The 18,174-nt window shown below is 47.5% G+C and overlaps 1 protein-coding gene across 9 annotated transcripts in view; it reads left to right on the top strand.

Moving 5' to 3' along the window:
• Positions 1-956: 956 nt before the first annotated feature.
• The window catches only part of TCF7 (transcription factor 7), a 75,027-nt gene continuing 57,809 nt past the window's right edge, over positions 957-18,174 (top strand). For 2 of the 9 annotated variants that reach the window (XM_054079396.1, XM_054079394.1), the window contains exons 1-3: positions 959-1,518; positions 1,656-1,722; positions 2,092-2,201. In XM_054079396.1, coding sequence (XP_053935371.1) covers positions 1,327-1,518; positions 1,656-1,722; positions 2,092-2,201 — 369 coding nt within the window. In that variant the 5' untranslated portion in view covers positions 959-1,326. Of the gene's footprint in view, positions 1,519-1,655; positions 1,723-2,091; positions 2,202-18,174 lie in introns of all 9 variants that reach the window. The other 7 variants (XM_054079399.1, XM_054079398.1, XM_054079393.1 and 4 more) reach the window with 6 other exon arrangements.

Here is an 18,174-nt window from a genome sequence, read left to right as displayed (position 1 = left end):
TGACGAGGGCTCTTGTATGCTCACTTATGCTGGTGGGTTTGTGAACGCGTGTGGATCCCACCAGTGTGCGCACCAAGTTTGGGTGCTCGTGTGTGACAGAAGTGTGCACAGATGTGTGTGCAGATGTGGGCGCAGAGGAGTGTGCGTGTGCAAAATCATAATCATAGAACCACAGCCAGAATCATCAGGTTGGGAAAGACACCTTGGATCATGGAGTGCAACCATTGCTATCTGCCACTCAACCATGAAGTGTGAGCGCACAGATGTGCGAGCGCACGGAGGTTGATGCAGGTGTACACGTGTACAGATGTGTTTACAGAGGTGTGAGCAGAGACACGTGCCTGCACAGACGCACACGCACAAGTTTCTGTGTACAAAAGCACTCAATGGGTTGCCCAGAGAAGCCATGGCTGCCCCATCCCTGGAGGTGTTCCAGGCCAGGTTGGATGGGGCTTGGAGCAACCAGATCCAGCAGGAGGTGTCGCTGCCCATGGCAAGAGGTTGAACGGGGTGATCTTTAAGGTCCTTTCCAACACATACCATTCCACGATTCTATGATCCTACGCACCGAGCCCACCGGGGGACCCCACACCCTCCACCTCCTGCATCCCAGCTGGCACCGTGGGTACCACAGCATCCCTGGCTGCCCCACGGGGATGCGGATCCCGCTGAGGGCGATGCCTGAGCGGGGTTGGCTGTCCCTTTAAGGCTGAGGAGCATGTGTGTGTGTGTGTGTGTGTGTATGTGTGTGTGTGCGTGTGCCCGCCCGCCCCCGGCCCCTCCCCGCGCTGCCAATCACGCGGCGGCCGCTTTGATGTCGGCAGCCCTTGGCCGCCGCGCCGCCGCGATCGCACACAGGCACCGGGCGCTCCGTGCCGCCGCCGCCGCCGCCCGCTGCTCCCAAACAAACTTTCCGGGGCTCGGAGGGGGGGTGGGGGGCGGCACAGGGCCGGGGGGGGCCCTCCCGAGCCCGGCATCCCGAGCCCCGCATCCCGGCATCCCGCAGCCTGCCGAGCCCCCCCGCGGAAAGGAGGGGAAGGAAGGGACAGGAACTGGTTTAAGAAGGAAAAAGAATTGTGAATTTGGTTTAGGAGGGGAATTCGAAAAGGGGAAAGAAGGGAAAAAAAAGTTTAAAAGTTAAAAAGGAAAGGGGGAAAAAAACTTTGAAAAGAAAAAATCAAGAGGAAGCAATTTTTTTTTTTTTTCAAGAGAGAGGGGGGAAAAAAAAAAAGAATTGAGGGAGGAAAGAAAATAATTGCGAAGGGCCCGATCCGGGAAGAACAATACTCGCCGGGAAAGTTGCTGCTTGGCTCGGGAGGGAGGAAAATGCCGCAGCTGGGCAGCGGCGGGGACGACCTGGGCGCTACGGACGAGATGCTGGCGTTTAAGGACGAGGGCGAGCAGGAGGAGAAGATCCCCGAGAACGCCTTCACGGAGCGGGACCTGGCAGACCTCAAATCGTCGCTGGTGAACGAGTCGGAGGGCAGCGGCAGCCCCGCGGCGGCCCCGGACCCCGAGGTGAGCCCCTGCCCCGCATCATCCCCCCGCATCCCCGCATCCCTCCCGGCATCCCCCCCCCAGCCCCCGCATCCCCTCCCGGCATCCCCCCAGCCCCGCATCCTCCAGCTCTGCATCTCTCTCTCCTCCCCATGCAGGCCATCAGGAGAGTGCAGGATCCACAGAGGGTTTATCAGGAGAAGCTCCCGGACCACATGGATGATGGTTAGTCGCAGCGAACACCGCGTCTTAGGGAGAGAGTCCCCATCCCTGACCCCCACTGTTTTTCCCCAGCTCGTCCCATCCGGTGCCTGCCATCCCCAGGGTGGGTGAACTCCTTGGTCCCCTAACCTTGCAACCAGGATGCCAGCCTGGATGCCACAGCCCCCCTGGAAGCCCCTCCAGCGAGGCTTCCCACTGTCCCCCCTGTGGGACCCCACACCCCGGGGTTCCCTCGCAGCCTCCCAACACCTGCCCCAAGGGGTACGGGGCAAAAAGACTCCCAAAATGTGCTGTAACCTCTTCATGGGGTCCCCGACCTGCAGAGGAATCGCCTGTCATAAGGCAAATCTTGATGGGGAACTTTAATTTTAGCAGGTATGAAGCATCAGGACCCAGGGATGTATAAAGGATCTGCGTATTCTGGCTACCCTTTCCTAATGCTCTCGGACCCTTATCTGCCAAATGGATCTATGTCACCTCTGGTGAGTTCATCCTCTCCGTATGGAGAAGTTTTGTGGCCTCTGTCACGGCTGAAGTTTGTTGCAGGTATCGTGCTGGCACCTACATGTGCTTTCTTCCTGACAAAGTGCAGCCTGGTTTCTAAAATGCTCTGTTCTGTCCAGGCATATGGAGGAGTGGGAAAGGGGGGGAAAAGTGCTCGGAGCAAGCGCCTACTTTGCTTCAAATTCACTGCAGTAGGTTCTTTTCCGATCTCCCCGTCTTCTACGTTTGCCTTTACTCCTCCAGCAGTCGGGCTTACCTAAAGTAAGAACGCCTCTTCCTTTTTCTGGGTCGCAGGCTTTGGAGGCGAGCAGCTTGTGGTGTTTGTGTTCAGGGATATGTCCTGCAGCTTAACTTTAGTTTGACACTATCTGCTTGTAAAACAGCCAGGTTTTGGTCTGCCTTTGATTAGGGCTCTGTTGTGAATGATGGTCCAGAAAGTGCGTCTTGTGCTTCTAAATGGCAATAGAGGTTTTGGGGGAAAGGCTTAATGCTGCTGGAAGACTATTCCTGTCTTCTTCCAGTAAAGTTTTTCCCCCTCGGGTCAAATCAGCTTTAATAATTCTGTGTATTCTAATGCTTATAAATGTTGCTATCTGAGTAGTTAAACTAAAGGCTTCTCTACAAAAGCTGTCTTTTCCCGTCACCATCTCTACCAGAACTTAAGAAAACAATGTCCCGGCATTGCAGCGGAGCTGTGCTCGTGTCGCTCCCGGAGCCGGCATTGCTGCATTCATTTCAGTTGTTATTCTTCATTTGCAGCGTGTAAACGAGAACAGAAAATAATTGGTTTATTTCGGGTTTAGCTTTTAACTTGCAAAGGGATAAGGTTTAAAAGAATGTATCGTGCCTGCCTGTTTGTTCACTAGAGGGGTAGGATGTTAAACTGGCGTTAAGAAAAATTGATGGACAATGGGGTATGAGACAAATCGAAGTGTGATGGAGTGTGTTCGTGGGAATCGCTGCCGTACCGTCCTGCTGGACCTGGCAGGAGACAGGTCCCTCCTTAAGCCTGTCCAGACCCCTCTAAAATATTAAGCTGTACTCTTCCTGACAAAGTTTAAATGATTATATTAGGTTTGTCTTCTTTCAACACATTTCGTTTGCTCCCTGGTATAGAATTTGGGGGCGTTCAGAGTTGCGTTAGCCCAGCAGCCATTTGCTGTAGTGGAATATTTCATTTAATCTTAAACCCTTCCTAGACAGGCAAGAAAGTGCAATAGCCTATTTATTAGCAATTAAGCTAAAAAGCAGATTGTGGTTTGTGAATTGCCTTTTCCCCCTGATAATGCAATACAAACCCAAGATGTTACTGTCGAAGCAACGGACAGGAGTAAATAGTTTGCAGGACTGAAGGGGACAAAATTGAGTAGCAGAGGAGTGATCCCGTCCCCTTGAGAGCCGCAGAAATCACCCTCTGCCTCAGCCAGCTTCTCTCAGGCCTGTTCCGATCCTGCGGTGTGGTGTGGTGTGTGATTTTGACAAGTTAATTTGATATTTTCAGCTAAAAATCTGTTAACTAACAGACACTGGAAGATTTCTTCCTTGAGTTGATACAATAGCTATTCTGATAAATCTTTCTGGGCAATTTTGAGTTGTGTTTATATTGACTGTGCAAAGGTTATCACAGTAAATTATGTATTGCTGCCATCCAGATTTATTGCTGCTGTGTATTTTATATAAAGTGTGGGCTGTAATCTGGTGGCTGCTGCCAATAATTGAGGAGGTCAGGTCTGTGCCCGAAGATTGCAGATATTTAACCATCCATAAAAGTGTGTTTAATTAACACTTTAGCACAAGTAGAGTCGGGGAGGAGGGTTGCGTGAGTGAATGGGATTACATATCACAGTCATCCGTGCACTTGATAGTGGAGATTGTATTTTGCTTAACGAGGCTTCCTGGAAGCGGTTGTTTGCAGATAGGATTAATTTCAGAATCTTCAAAAATAAAAATCAAAAAGAAAATTAACCCAGGAGTTCTTTGGCAAACCGTCAGGGGTTTGCATTTAACTGATTGAAAAATTGAATGCAGCTCCCTGAAAGACGAAGGGCGGCCGGCACTGAGGTTGCGGGTTGAACCCCTGCCCTGCCACGCACTGGAAACCCATATTTTTATTTCTATGGGCTCCTTCTGAACCCCATCCGGGTGCTGCGAGCGGTGCTGGAGCCGGCCCGGAGCGCCTGCCCGGGTGGGTGTGTCACCACTGGTGTGCTGTTCTTTTTTTCTTGCTTATTTTCTCAGCAGCATCACTTTTGCTTTGTTTCCTTCAAGGTGGTTGTAGCCCGCTGTTAGGCTGCTCCCCCAGCATCCTGCTAGGCTGCCCATATCTCCTCAGCCAAAATTGCCTCTTTTTACCAAAACACCCACTTGTGTTATTTACATGCTCTGGTGTCGCTCTGGAGTGATGCACTGCTCGTGCACCACCGCCAAGCCCGGCTGATGTCCTGGGCAGGCAGCAGCATGTGGCACGAGCCCCAGCGGCTGTTGGGCTTGGTGGCCCAGCCTTGCTGCAGGTGGCAAGGGCTGGTTTGGGATAATCCAGATGGATTGGGCATGCACAAGTAGCCTGGACTGGCAGGAGTGCTGTCAAAGAGAGAAAAGAGGGCTGAGGGAGGCCAGGTTGTGAAGGTGCTCCTGGAGCTGAGCCCATGTCCCGTGTTTGGGGAGCGAGCTGTGAACAGGGGAGGGCACGCGTTTGGTGGAACGTGTCGGGAGCGTCTCTGTGCAGATTGTGCGTGACTCTGAAATCTCAAAGCTTTGCAAGGCACCAGGAGAACCGTTTCTCACCCGGCTCTCGCATCATAGAATCCCTAGGTTGGAGAAGACCTTTGAGATCATAAAGTCCCACTGTACCTGTCCACTCCTAAATCGTTCCCTGATGGTTCATGAATCTGCTTTGACTCTCCCAACTCTTGAAAAGCCCAGCTTTTCCCCAGAGTGTGGTTTATAGGATTTGCTGGTTAAAAATCTGCAAGAAACTTCCAAAGAATATGAACAAGTTGAGGAACTGTTTTTCTAAATGAAATATAAAATCATAAAACTATATCCTTTTTTAAATAGTACAAATGACTTTAAATCAAATTAAGGTACATCCTTAGTAAGAACATCAGCCTTTTAGGTGGTTACAAACATTAGAGGTCAGACATGGTCAAACATGTTAACACTTTGATCAGATTAAAATATTTTTCTTGCTACAGTTGTTTAATTGAGTTTAGACCCGAGGGGTTTTTCTGAACATTGTTATATCTTGTACCATGTGGTAGTTAAATGGTAGAAGGAGCAGTTATAAGTTGCTTTAAGTTCCCTCTGTAAATGGGTTTATAAAACAGGGGGATGAGCTGTGCTGTCCCGTATGTAGGGCACAAGCTCTCCCCACTGCCGTCGGTGGGAGAGCTCTCGCGGAGCTCTTCTCACCTCCCGTCCACCTCTGTGCGTAGCGAGCACGTGAGGTGTGTGAGGGCAGGATTAAAGTGTTGTGTATATAAAGCTGAGGCACTGGACTTTCTGTCTGTGTGAGGAGCAGAGGTCTGAGAGCCTCTGTTTCCTGGAAAAACAGACACTACCCAATTTCCTTAATTATTAAGTTGCTCAACCAGAGCTGCTGTTGGAGCAGAAGGGTGGTGGTACCTTCCCAAGCTCTGCACACCTAATGTCCCCAGATCAGCCAGCAGGCCTACGAAATAAGGCTGCTGTTCAGCCCCTGGTCCGTGTGGTCCACAGGGCTCCATGAGCTTGGTTTCCATTCAGAGCGTTCGAAATGTCCCCTTGGGCAGGACAAGATGAAAGGGCAGTTACTGCTGGCCTAGAGCCACAGGTCCCAAATGTCTGACACGAGGTCCAAAAGCATGGAGCTGAAAGTCCCCCGCTCCCTTTGTGGGACAGAAGCTCGGGCAGCAGCAGCTGAGCCCTGGGACACAGCTACTCGTGCTGCACCCTCTTCACCAAGGCTGCTCCATCCCTTTGCAGGAGGCTGTTGCCCCCGCAGCAGTTGGTGGAAGGAAATCTGCAGCTCAGCTGCTTCTGCATAGAAGTCTCTCTGTCCTAGCTTGCATTGTCAGGGTAAGAGTTTAGTATTGCTTTTTCCTGTGCTGAGTTCTGATCCTGTTGAAACCGGTGGCAAAGCTCCCTGGAGTCACTGTGTGATGGGGATTTGTTGCCATGAGAGGGCTGCTGCATCCCTCTCCAGATGTTGTGGATAGACGGAGGGCAGCTGCAAGCAAACTAGCTGTGCTCCTTCCCAGGTTCCGTGGCAGCCACAGGACCTCGCTGGGAGAGTACTTTGTCACCATAAATTGTTATATTCCCAACAAAAAGCATTAGGAGTGCGGTGGCTGTTGATGGACGTCCTGGCAGACAGACAGATGAGTAATTTGTTCCCTCCTGACCAGAGCGAATCCACTTCTCCCAGCTCTTCTACCTAGCTTGAAATAGGGTAGTGGTGATTTTTTTTTTATATTAAAGCCTAATGTTGGATAGGTGGAGGTACCCAGGCATAGGGCTTCCAAGGTCATTTATTGCATGTCTGATTCAGCCTTGTTCCCCCCCAAGGAAAATTCTTGTGTTAATTTCTGAGTTCATATCACACCCTCAATTTTGAAGCAGAACTTCCCTTTGAAATAAATTAGAGTTCTGTTTAAGAAGCAGTGACATGATACAGCTCTGCCTGTGTGTGGTCTCATATAACCTTATTTTTAAAATTGTTTGGAATGAAAAAAAGCAAGAGAAAAATGTCACAGGGAAACAAAAGCAAGTTTTATGTAAATCCATGCATATGAATAAGCGTGCGTGTGATTCAGATGGTTCAACAATATCTGCTATCCCACTGGGATTCCTTCGCAGGCTGCCCTGGAACTGGCTTCCCAGGCACAGGATGCTTTGTCGGTGGGGAGTTGCTATGAGATTATGTACGGTAAAGGCACCGTTCCTCCAAGCTTCCAACTGTTGCTGTTTCTGAAATGTTATTAGCTCAGTCGGCTGAGAATTTGGAGAGAGAAAAGCAAAAACCTAACATCAACCCAAGCTCCCAAAGCTCATCCATGTTAATGATTAATATTTTTGCAATTTTAACTGTGAAGAACAAAGTGGTTTGGGGGTTAGCGGCGCACGACGTGTCCGAGATGAAAGAACAGAGCTGGTCTGGTATCCAAAGCTTTAACTGAGAGAAGGGGGGAGCAGTGGGAGGGCAGAGAGGAGCTCCACAACATGCTCACATGTCACCTCCAGCTTGCAGTCCCTCTCCTGCCGTAAGTCTGTGGGCACCACTAAATTCCTGTGCTTGGGTGGAAACTCTGACAAATCTGTACTGTCGGGTGTGCTGGCATTTGCTGTTCGACGGTACCTGCTCAAGTAACCACGCGCCTTCCTGTGACTAAACAGTCATTGCCAGCTCTGTAGGGATGACTCTGACTGCCTTCATGGATCATCTGTGAAGGGCCAGACCCTAAGTGCAGGCTGAATCCTTCTCTATCTGTAGCGTGATCTGCAAGGGAAGCAGGTTTTCGGGTGGTGTGAGCTGCACACCTAAGATGCAATCTGGTCTGGACTGTATGTGTCTGTGTGTGCATGACATGATAGGTGTTGGTAGAGTACAGTCAAGTGCTGAGAAATATCAACAGTTCTGAGGAAACATCTCCAGCTTGCCATTAATTTCAAACCCACAGTACTTCATCTGCCCTTTGGCCATGAGTGATTCAGGAAGACTGAATTTAGTCTTCGTTTCATACATGTTGGCCTTTGAGCCCCCTCATTAATTTACTGTAGAGAAGATGAAGGAAGGACCCGTGCAGCTGCGAGCATTGTGTCTGCTCACGGGGAGGCTGTGCTGGGCAGGGTGGGTTTGGGTGGAGCACATGCTGCCATTCAGTTACTAAGATGTCCTGCACCATGTGTGAGTCACAAATTCCTCATGAAGTCCTCAAGGATTGTCTTCTCCCATCTGTTGCATAGATTTGAGGAGAGACTTAGTGCCAGGCATCCCTTTTGGAGAGGTCATTGCCGCTGAGGGAGCTTCTCTCCATCCCACCCCTCTGAGCTTTGGGCTGTCTGCAGCCATCACCTAACGACTCTTCTTTGCTGCTGCTTTTCCTCAGTTTCCCATCCTGCTCCAGCTCGCTGCTCTTGCTGCCGGGAGATGGCTTACATCAGCATCTCTCCCAGCCTGATGTATACATGCTCTTACCTCATCATTTACCAACGGTGGGTGGAGGGCACAGAAATAGGAGAGGAGGTACAAGTTACTTCCTGAACTCTTAGCAGAGCCGCTGTGGCAGGGAAAGCTTCTCAGCCTGACCAAATCCCAGGCTGGTGCCAACCTGGGATGTGTAGCTCTGTCCTGTCCTCCCCTCAGGCTCTTTCATGTGCTGTTCTCCAAATCTCCCTTTGAAAACTAGGCTATAACATGATACTTGGTCATTGATCTCTGTGTCTGGAGGACGAAACAAAGGTTCGGTAGGAGGACGGGTGACTCAGAGGGTTGGTAACAGGATACAGAGCTGTTTCTTTCCTAGTTTCCAGTTTTAATCCAGCTGAATCGGTAAAGACGGAACACCTGGTCTGTTTGCTGGCTTGTCCAGGAGGGCTCATCCCTCCAGCCACCAGGGCGAGTGTTTCACGGTGTGGGTGATGAGATGCCCCGGGAACCTGCAGAGTCTGTACCAAACCCACTGTGAGTGTCACCAGAGTGTTCACTCTCACCTCGGGACTGCCAGTTCAGCACATGCCGTTGGCTCACAAACCCACCTACTTCATTTCTGAAAGGAAGTGATTGCAACATCATGAGCATCTGTGCCTTGATTACAGCAGGATCTCTTTCTTGGTCATGTCCCAATTATCTTGGACAAAGAGCTCTCGCCTTTAGCTTCTTATGGAGCAGCTTATCACTGCTTTGTCCTGTGGCCCTTCCTCCAATTTTTGCCTTTGGGTCTTTATAGTCTATAACTATAGTCTTCATAACATTTCAGATATATATAGTCTCTATAGTCTTCATCTTCATATATATTTCAGATATATATAGTCTCTATAGTCTTCATTTTCTTCATATATAGTCTCTATAGTCTTCATAACATTTCAGAAGTTATGAAGGACTGTTCCACCACTGCTACCTCTGTGAGATGATTTCATGGAGAAAGTGGGACTTTTGGTCAATACTGAGGATGAGGAGGGTTAGGAAAACTCGACAGAACTAGGAGTACCCATCCAGAGCATTCTGCTGGCTGAAGGCACTGGGCAAGAGGTCACCAAAGTGGCTTTAAACCACTGCTTCTCTCCCATCTGCCACTTCTGTGCTAAACAGAGCTCAGCTGCGAGGAGAAGAATCTCATTCATTGTGTTTCATGGGGTCCCAAAATTAGTATTTTGTTAAACAAAACAATAAACTCAACAATGCTGTGGTAAGTTTTTCAAAACCAAAGTAAAGCTGGATACTAGAATCTGGAGCACTTTTCCCCTCCGGTTATAACAACTTTACGTTTGATTAAATGATAGGCAAAAAAACCCGTCTCAACAGTATCTCCTTTGTTCCATTGAGAATCGGGAACTATAATATACAAAGTACACGTCTGCCTTGAAGAGCTACACAGTAATCATGGACTGACCAGAAAAAGAGACTCTTTTTTAGTGATGCAGTTTGTGTTCTGTATGTTGCATTTGTTTTCTGCTGTGGTTTGCTCTGAGGAATGGCATCCATGAGCGTAAACAGAGGTTCTCCTCTGATTGGACTTAAACAAGAGCAAAATGTGAAAGCCCAGGATTGTAAAGAATGCTTGGTTCAGCACGAGGGGGATACAAGTATAAATGCACTCGTGGATGAGTTCCTGGGGAGATGTTCTTCCCAGGAAAGCACTAAGAAAGGATCAGAAGTGTGGAGTTTTTATACTAAGGCTGAGGAGATGGCATTGTGGAGATTGCTTTCATGTTTAGGAAATAAACCATCATAAGATCTACCACATGAGAACTTGTTGCTCTTAGAACGGATAGGATGATGAGTTGGTTCTCATTATGTTCTGCTGCCCTGGAATTACTGGCACAGGAGCGGAGAGAGTGAGGAGGAGGCATCATCTCCTACAAACCTCCCTTTGTATGGCTTTGCCCTCAAAGAAGAAAGGCTGATTCTGAGAGGGGAGACAGTGCGCAACCTCTGACACCAGCAGAGCAGGGGGTGAAACTTGGCCTTTGAACTTTGGCTTCTTGATGTAACTTACCCAAGGTGGCATTGCCAGCTTTGAAACCTGGGATGTGTGGATCCAGAAATCCAGGTGATATTTTGCAGGATCACATTGTGCTGTGCTGAGCATCCCTTTGGGACAGCCAGTGCTGTCACAAAGGATAAATTGAAGTACCTGTGCGAACCCTAAATCCAAAACAGAAGCAATAACATAAAATAAGCAATAAAAATTAAAAAAAAAAAAAACAAACCAAAAAAAACCCAAACCTTTTTTGTTAACTTTCTCTGATACAAAGCAATTTCGGCAGGACTGTACGCCATATGAAACACATTATAAATGCTCTTGTAAAATCCACATCATTATACCACATGAAAGGCTGGGTCCTAAAAATAGCCATTCAGAGAGGATGCAGGGTAGTAGCAATTTCGGTGATCATGAAATAGTTGTGTTGACATCTCTATGCATGCACACCCACAGAACGCTTTGACTTTTGAATATTCTTAGCAACATTTTTGCTTTATGGAATTTTCCACGTTCTGGTCCCATGAATAGTCCCTTATCCAGGGGTGTTGCTTTCTGATCTTATTCTGGTGCTTCTGACCCTGATTTAATTGAAAAAATGGGTAAATTATTCTCTTTTTTTAAAAAAATTATATGAAACTCTTTCCTTGCTATCATTTTGACAGCAGTTGACAGTACCAGCAGTATTTCTCTGTCTCCTATCAATAGAAACATTTCTGTTTTCTTCAATGGACACCTTCACAGCTGGTGTTTTGGAGGGGTAACTATCAAAATGTAAACCTAGAATGTTAGATGATAACACAAGGAGATGCCACATCTACCCAGCCTTTGTATCTGCCGTAGGATTCAAAAGAAAGTAAATGAAATCTGCAGTAATTATACAGCAATGTATCCACAACAACACCAAAAAAAAATCTCTTCCTTGTCCCAGCGATCAGAACTTGGCTTTTGGTTTGCGATATGAAAGGATGCAGCCTCCTGGCGTTGGTGGGTTTGCAGCAAAGCCCTGGCTGGGATAAACTGCCGTAGCTCTGGGACAGACAACAGGCTCCTGCCAATTGATATCACTTGAGATCTTTTTGAAGAGCTCATCAGATTGTATTTTATTGCTGTTGTGTTTTGGTTCTAGCTTGTTATTTGTTTGAAATCATTACTATAGGGGTAGTTTTCTGAAAACGGTTGAATCTCCAGTGCTGATCTCTTGTTTGCATTTTCCTTTTATAAGTAGAGCTGGGGATGCTGGACGTGTCCACCTTCACACGGGGGTGTCTGAAGGTTGCAATTTAAGTCTGTCCGGGCTTAACATTTAAGCCTGTCTAGGGTTTGTAAATGTGTGGCCCCTCTGAAGCCAGCTGGAAACAGTCTGTTTCCTCAAAGTAAGTTTGCTTTAGGAATTGGAACAAAATCTTTGGAGATAATGAATAAAATAATAGGGTGTTGAAGAAAATGACATTGCTTCTTAAACAGCTGGCATGAAAATCATTAAGTCTGGAGTTTCATTCAAATCGGATGTAGTTGTGGTTGTAATGAGGCAGGACACAAGCTCTGCGAGCACTGCAACTCGGAGTGATTCACACCAAGACTTAGAGTCGTTCTCCAGCTTGTTTTAACTTAGGGCAGCTCTTGTTCCGTGTTCAGCTCTGTCCCATGGAAACAGGCTCTCAAGTTTTTTGGTCCATCAGTTGAATTCTTGCAGGCTGTTAGCAACTTCAAAAAATCAAATGCTGTCAAATGGCATCGCAGGAATGTGTTTGCAGCGGCGAATTTAGCTTCCTGAAGCGACTGGACGGGGGGACGTGGGAATACCTTGACACGGCAATAATTTTATCTACGCCTCGTAGAGTAAATGCATTCATTTCTAAAGGCAGTCAGCAGTAATTTAAGGATAAGATTTACAACTGAGTGCTGAGAAATGTTGGCTCATGTTGGCACACATGCTCTGTCTAATGCAGCAGATACTGGTGTTTAGAAAAAGCCAAAAGTTAACATCATGCCTAAGTCCTTTTATGTTTTCCGTAATTAATTTGATGTCTGGAACCAGGGTTATATCTGGTAATGCAAGTTTTTTACTGTTCTGGTGAGCTCTTTGCTTTTCCTGCTAGGAGCAGAATTAGTGAAAACACTAAATGTGTGCTGGCTGGGACTTCTGCACTATTTGGACACAGGAATTATTGTAGAGAACATTTAATTTCTATACTCGAAGAACAGAAAATTACCTAATATGTCAGGTGCTTGGTTACTGGCATTTACTGGAAATAACATATGACTACAGGCATATATTAAAACTTTGCAAAATTATGTTTTTTGTATTATAATACACTAATTGTTCTGATCTAATGTGTGGCTCTGCATAGAAATGCATAGTGAGGGATGAGGCAGGATGTAGTGAATCCCCGAGAGATCAGCTCCTGCATCCAAAAGCATCGCTCTGCATCCAAATGTTCTTCTGCCACCAGTGCCACGGTCACTGTCTGCCTCCTGGGTGGGTGCGTTGCTGTTTGCCGTGGGTGGGAGCTGCCTCTCACCTGCCTGCGCCCTGGGGGTTCGTTTGATACGGAGCCAGAGAGCACCAGGTGCCGTGTCAGACGCGTGTAAATAGCCAAATAAACAGCCATTAGTAACAGCAGTTGTTTATGTGTTAACACAGGATGTTCTCAAAATCAGGTAAGAAGTGAGGCATGTTACCAAGCTTTATAGCAGAGGAACCGGATAGTCTTGTAACTGCCGTGCTGGGCTGCGGCAGAGGAAGTGCGGTTTTATCCCATCTTCTGCTCCCAGTCCCCCAGGAGCTTATTTTCCATGACTCGGTTTCCCCCAGGAGCATTTTGAAGCTTTATCGTTTCATATGTAAGCGATGTTCGGAGAGCACTGCCAGGAAAGCCACGTTGATACTGAAAAAAAGCCCCTAAAATGCAACACAGGCTGCTTTGAGACGGGATATTTCAGAGAATGACCAGCGAAAAGGAATAAGCTGTGCTGCTTATTAGACCATTTACTTCAAGATATTAAACAAATTGCAATTTCATTGTCTTTTAGCAAGTTGCAGGTGGCCCTAAAACCACAACTCCTTCAAGGCGGTTGGCACCGTGTCTTGCTTTAAAAACAAATTTTCACTTTTTCAGACTAAACGGTAGTTTCAGGGAGTGGCATTAGTTGGATGGGAATGATGACTGGATGGTCCAACACGTTGTTTCAAATACTCCTGCTGCACAAATCCACGCTATTAAACCGAGGACAGAATGTCTTTTCTTATTTACTCGCTTGTAATATGCTGATGAGAACAGCCTCCAGGATTGCACGGCATAGCTTTTGGACACAGGTACCGAACTCTTCGATGCATAATTCAGATTCCTTGTCATGAAGAATGAGTCTATTTATCTTGGAACCTTTTTCACTTAAACAGTGATCTCTAGGAAATCATTTGTTAACAGTAGTTAGCTGCCAGTTTGTCAGTTAATGGCTTGAGGCGAAGTCAGAAGCGAATGAAATCTTTCCCAGTGAGATGCTGCTGTCGCATGTGGTGCAGAAAGGTTTGTAACAGAAAGATTAGAGGAGGCAGTCAGATGAGCTCAGTCCAACTTCTAGAAACATGAGGAAACCTGGCACGACGGGATAGAGATGGCCGTTTTGCCAACGCATCCACTTGTAACGTATTAAAGCCATCAATCGTGCCCGTGTCAACTTCTAAGCCTAAATTTTCTTTACTGGAGGCTCAGGTGTGAGCGTGCGGAAGCCAAAACCACATGTGTTCCTGGTGGCTGGGGCTCGGCCTTGCATCCCAGGCATCTCTGCATAGAATCCTAGAGTGGTTTGAGTTGGAAGGGACCTTAAAGATCATCTAATTCTACCCCCCTGCCATGGGCAGGGACACCTCCCACTGGATCAGGTCGCTCCAAGCCCTATCCAACCTGGCCTTGGTCACCTGCAGGGATGGGGCAGCCACAGCTTCCCTGGGCAACCTGGTTGTGAAGAATTGCCTCCTAAGGTCTAGTCTAAATCTTTCCCTCTCCGATTTATAGCCGTTCGCCCTCTGCCTCGCAGGCACAGGGCAGCCAGGTGGGATGGCTGGGCACAGCCCCCCAGCTCAGCCAGGGCGCTGCGGGGCGGCTGCCAGGCAGCAGAGTCCTCCAGCTCTCAGACGTTAGAATTTCTCTATAAAAGTCTAGCATCAAGTTTCAGTTAGGTAATGAGAGTTATCTGATTTCTCTTTAATCTGAGCAGCATCTCTACATCACGATAACCTCAAATCGCTGTTTATCTCACGCTCGGTGCTGCAGGGAGAAGAGTGGCAAGAAGGGGTGAAAATTGACTGGAAAAGGAGCTGAGAAAAGTCCTCCTAGTCTAGACCAGATCCCTCCTTCTTGCAGCAGAAGCGGGTGAGGAATAACTGCCCCGAGTAGAAACTCTCCCATGAAGCCACAAAATCCAGCTGAAGTAAATACCACTTCCCTGCAGCATTATCTCCCACTCTGTGCTGTCTGCCCACAGAGGATGGTAGGGTGTAGGAACTGGCAGGGGATTAATGGCAGCCTGGTTCATAAAAAACTCTGCTGCCAGAAGGACGTGGGACCCAGACAGAAGTAAAGAGGGGCTGGTTCTCTCTGCAGATGCCCCCAAGTGCTATTTGTCTGAGAGCAGATTTTCCCACAGATCTTTGGCCTTCATATTATTTGAAGAACCCCCTCTGCAGCTGCAATCCTTCCCTCCCCCGAGGGAAAAACAGGGTGGTAACTTTGTGAACTGAATGGTGTGGAGGTTTAGGAGTACTGCCATGGGAGGGGAAGATTTGGCTCATTAGCGTGGAACATTGTGTTGCCAGGAACAGAGTTTTGGGGCAGAACTAATAACATGGAAGCAGATGCAGTCAGCTTTTATTAAACTGGTTTGTAGATGACTTAAAGTAGGCAACAGTTGGATCTGGGGCTCTCCTGGCGAAAGGCAGAGTGGCAGACCCCAGCAGCAGAGCCTGGCTTAGATGTGAACAAGTACAGAGAAGCCAAATGAGCCTCTGAATGTAAGGAAAAATTTCTCCCAAGTGTCTTTTTAAAAAAAAAGACCAAAAGGCTTTGTGGTTGTGTTATATTCTTTAAAACTCTTGCAGTCCACACATCTCACTTGGAGCAAGGAACAGCTGTAGAGTCATAGACTTCATAGTCTGAAGGACCTAATATCATATCATCTGCTCTTTACCACGATGTATCGCCTCCTCTGTGCTGTGGACTCCTGAATTTCCCTCAATTACCCCAATAACTGGACGTATCATGAACTGCCTGACAGTGCTTTACAGGTAGGGATGGATAAATTAATCTCCAAGACAAGTTTTGAAGCACATCTCCCTTGAACCACCCTTTCTGTAGCGCTAATTAACACTGTAACATTCATCTGCATTAGTGATGGTTGGGTGCTGTTTCCTGCCACATGGCATTCCATGGCCACCAGTAACGATGGGTTGAACTCACTGTAGCTGCCTTACCCGAGTAGACAGGTTGGAATGACCATGAGCCAAATACAAATTGCCCATCTCAGCCGGCTATCAGAACTGAGCAAGGCTATTGTTGCCTCTGAGAAGTCACCACAAAGACCATCCAGTCCTCTGCCAGGCCTGGCAATGGCTATTATGTCTTTCTGGCCCTTCACCACATCTGTGTAGCCTGGACTGACTGTCTGGCTTTCATCAGGATGTCAGGAATGATCAGCCTCTGTCAACCCAACCGAGCCTGTAGATCTCTGCACAGGTTTCTGTTGGATTTCTGACTTCTCCGCAGATGTCCATTAACTGTTACCTCCTTCTACACCAACTCCAGCCATCATTTCATAGAGCAAAGAGCCCTGTCCAGAAATCCTTTCTCTGCTCTGCACATCCAGGAGCAGCCTGGCACACGCACCAGGCCTTCATTGATGTGCTCCTCACAGCCTCGTCATCCCAGACTCACTGAATAAGGCATAAAGAATCCCATTTGAATCCTGTGCTCCGTCCTACCTTTGTTGTGCAATACTTTTTTCTCAGGCAGTTTCTAATCTAGAGATTTTCTGGGATCCATGCGTGGCATGAAGGGAAGTCTCCTCATCACCTCAGGTTCTATCTTTCAGTACCAAGTGTTTAAGACATAATTCTAGGCGTCCAGGGCTTGCTTTCTCTTTGTGTCTCCTTTGCTGTTGCTTTCATTTACTAACATGTTGAACTTCAAAGTCTATTCTTTCTCCTTCCTAATTTTTATGGAAAAAATGGTCTGAACCCCATTTGCATTTCCTCCCTGAGGATACTGGCAATCCTTAATCCTATATATTAAAGAATCTCAGTTTTCCCAGCAGCCTTTTATTCTGGGACTACTCTTCCACTCTCTTTTCTCCTTGAAATCCTCTCCTGTGGTTCAAAATTGCTCTTCACGGTGCCCCTGACCGCTGTCACTTTCTGTTATGGGCTATTTTCGTGCATGTTTGATCACTTTTAAGGTTTTTTTTTCCATTCCTATCCTCTCCTTCGCAGGTACTTTGTGAAGTTTTTGTGCTCGTGGTGCGTGTTTGCCCTTGGTGGTTGCAGTGTGGGGCCATATGCTCTGCAACCCACTGATCTCCAGGGACCTGCTGGAATTTTTCAGAGCCAAGAGATAGCAGGATGAAAGCACATATGGTGAATAACTTGGTGTTGGTTTATTAGGGTGATTTTAGTTTCACACTGATGTCTCTACGTTTCAGGAGAGGACGTTGGTCCCAGTGACCACTGGCATTTACCTGCTTGAGAGGTGATTGCCATCCTTCCCCAGCTGTGGTGTGGGAGAGCCCCAGGGCCACCGTGCCTGCCTGTCCTTTGTCCCTCTCCCTGCTTCCATGCAGGGACAGTCGCAATTCCCTCTGTGCTCCCCAGCTCACAGGAGCTGAGGGAAGAAGGTAGGGTGTCGGCTGGCCATGCGGATCCGGGGATTTTAGATCACGCAAACCCAGTATTCTCTCCTGCAAGTCATTCTCAGCTATGTGCTCGGGTAATTAGTATGTGCATAAACACTTTGTAATCTTGTGATCATGGCTTGCAGATTAGCTCTTTTGCCAGCTTTGCGATTTCTTTGCCAGTTTTAGTTTTAATTGCAAATCCATTACTGCCAGCTCCCTTGCATATTGTAGCAATAGGCAAATTAAAACACTTGGACACAGTTGGGCGGGTTTCAGTTAAGAAATTAATTGTTACTGCCAACCAGTGCTTTTTAATGTGAGGGTGGCATTTGAGCTTGTTTTTGAGGGCATAATCTCCGAGACTTTCTTTTTTCCCTTCTCCTCCCCCCTCCCCAGACTGCGTTGCCCTGTCGAGCAGCTCCACAGATGGCATGAAGCAAATGCTTCCCTCTTTGATCTCCTAGTCAAGAAATTTGGAAGTCGTTCTGAATTTATGAGAATCCCGTCTGAAATAAATCTGTCTGTGCACAGGGCCACGCTAAGTCAACCCAGAGCTGCAGGCACGGCTCACCTGAACCTCCCGGGAAAGCGCAGGATTACATCCTACAAGAGCATCGTGTGATGCTGTAGTGATAAAGAGAAACTTCATGCATATTGTTGAACATGAAAAAGTCTAGACAATCTACAATTTGCCAGTCGGGGTAATTGGCTAAAGGCTTAATCCGCCCTGATAATCCAGTAATGGTATTGTTGGCAGGACACTGATGTAAATATCTGTCAGCAGCGCTGGCAGCCGCTGTCTCCTGTGATTGCTGCCATACCCAATTCCTTTTCCACAGTTTCTGGGCTGATGGGGAATTTGAAGAGTTCTGCAAACTTCTTG

This window comes from Cuculus canorus, chromosome 14 (assembly GCF_017976375.1).
Source record: "Cuculus canorus isolate bCucCan1 chromosome 14, bCucCan1.pri, whole genome shotgun sequence".
In the NCBI taxonomy this organism is placed as follows: Eukaryota; Metazoa; Chordata; class Aves; order Cuculiformes; family Cuculidae; genus Cuculus; species Cuculus canorus.
This window is presented reverse-complemented; position numbering and strand designations above follow the sequence as displayed.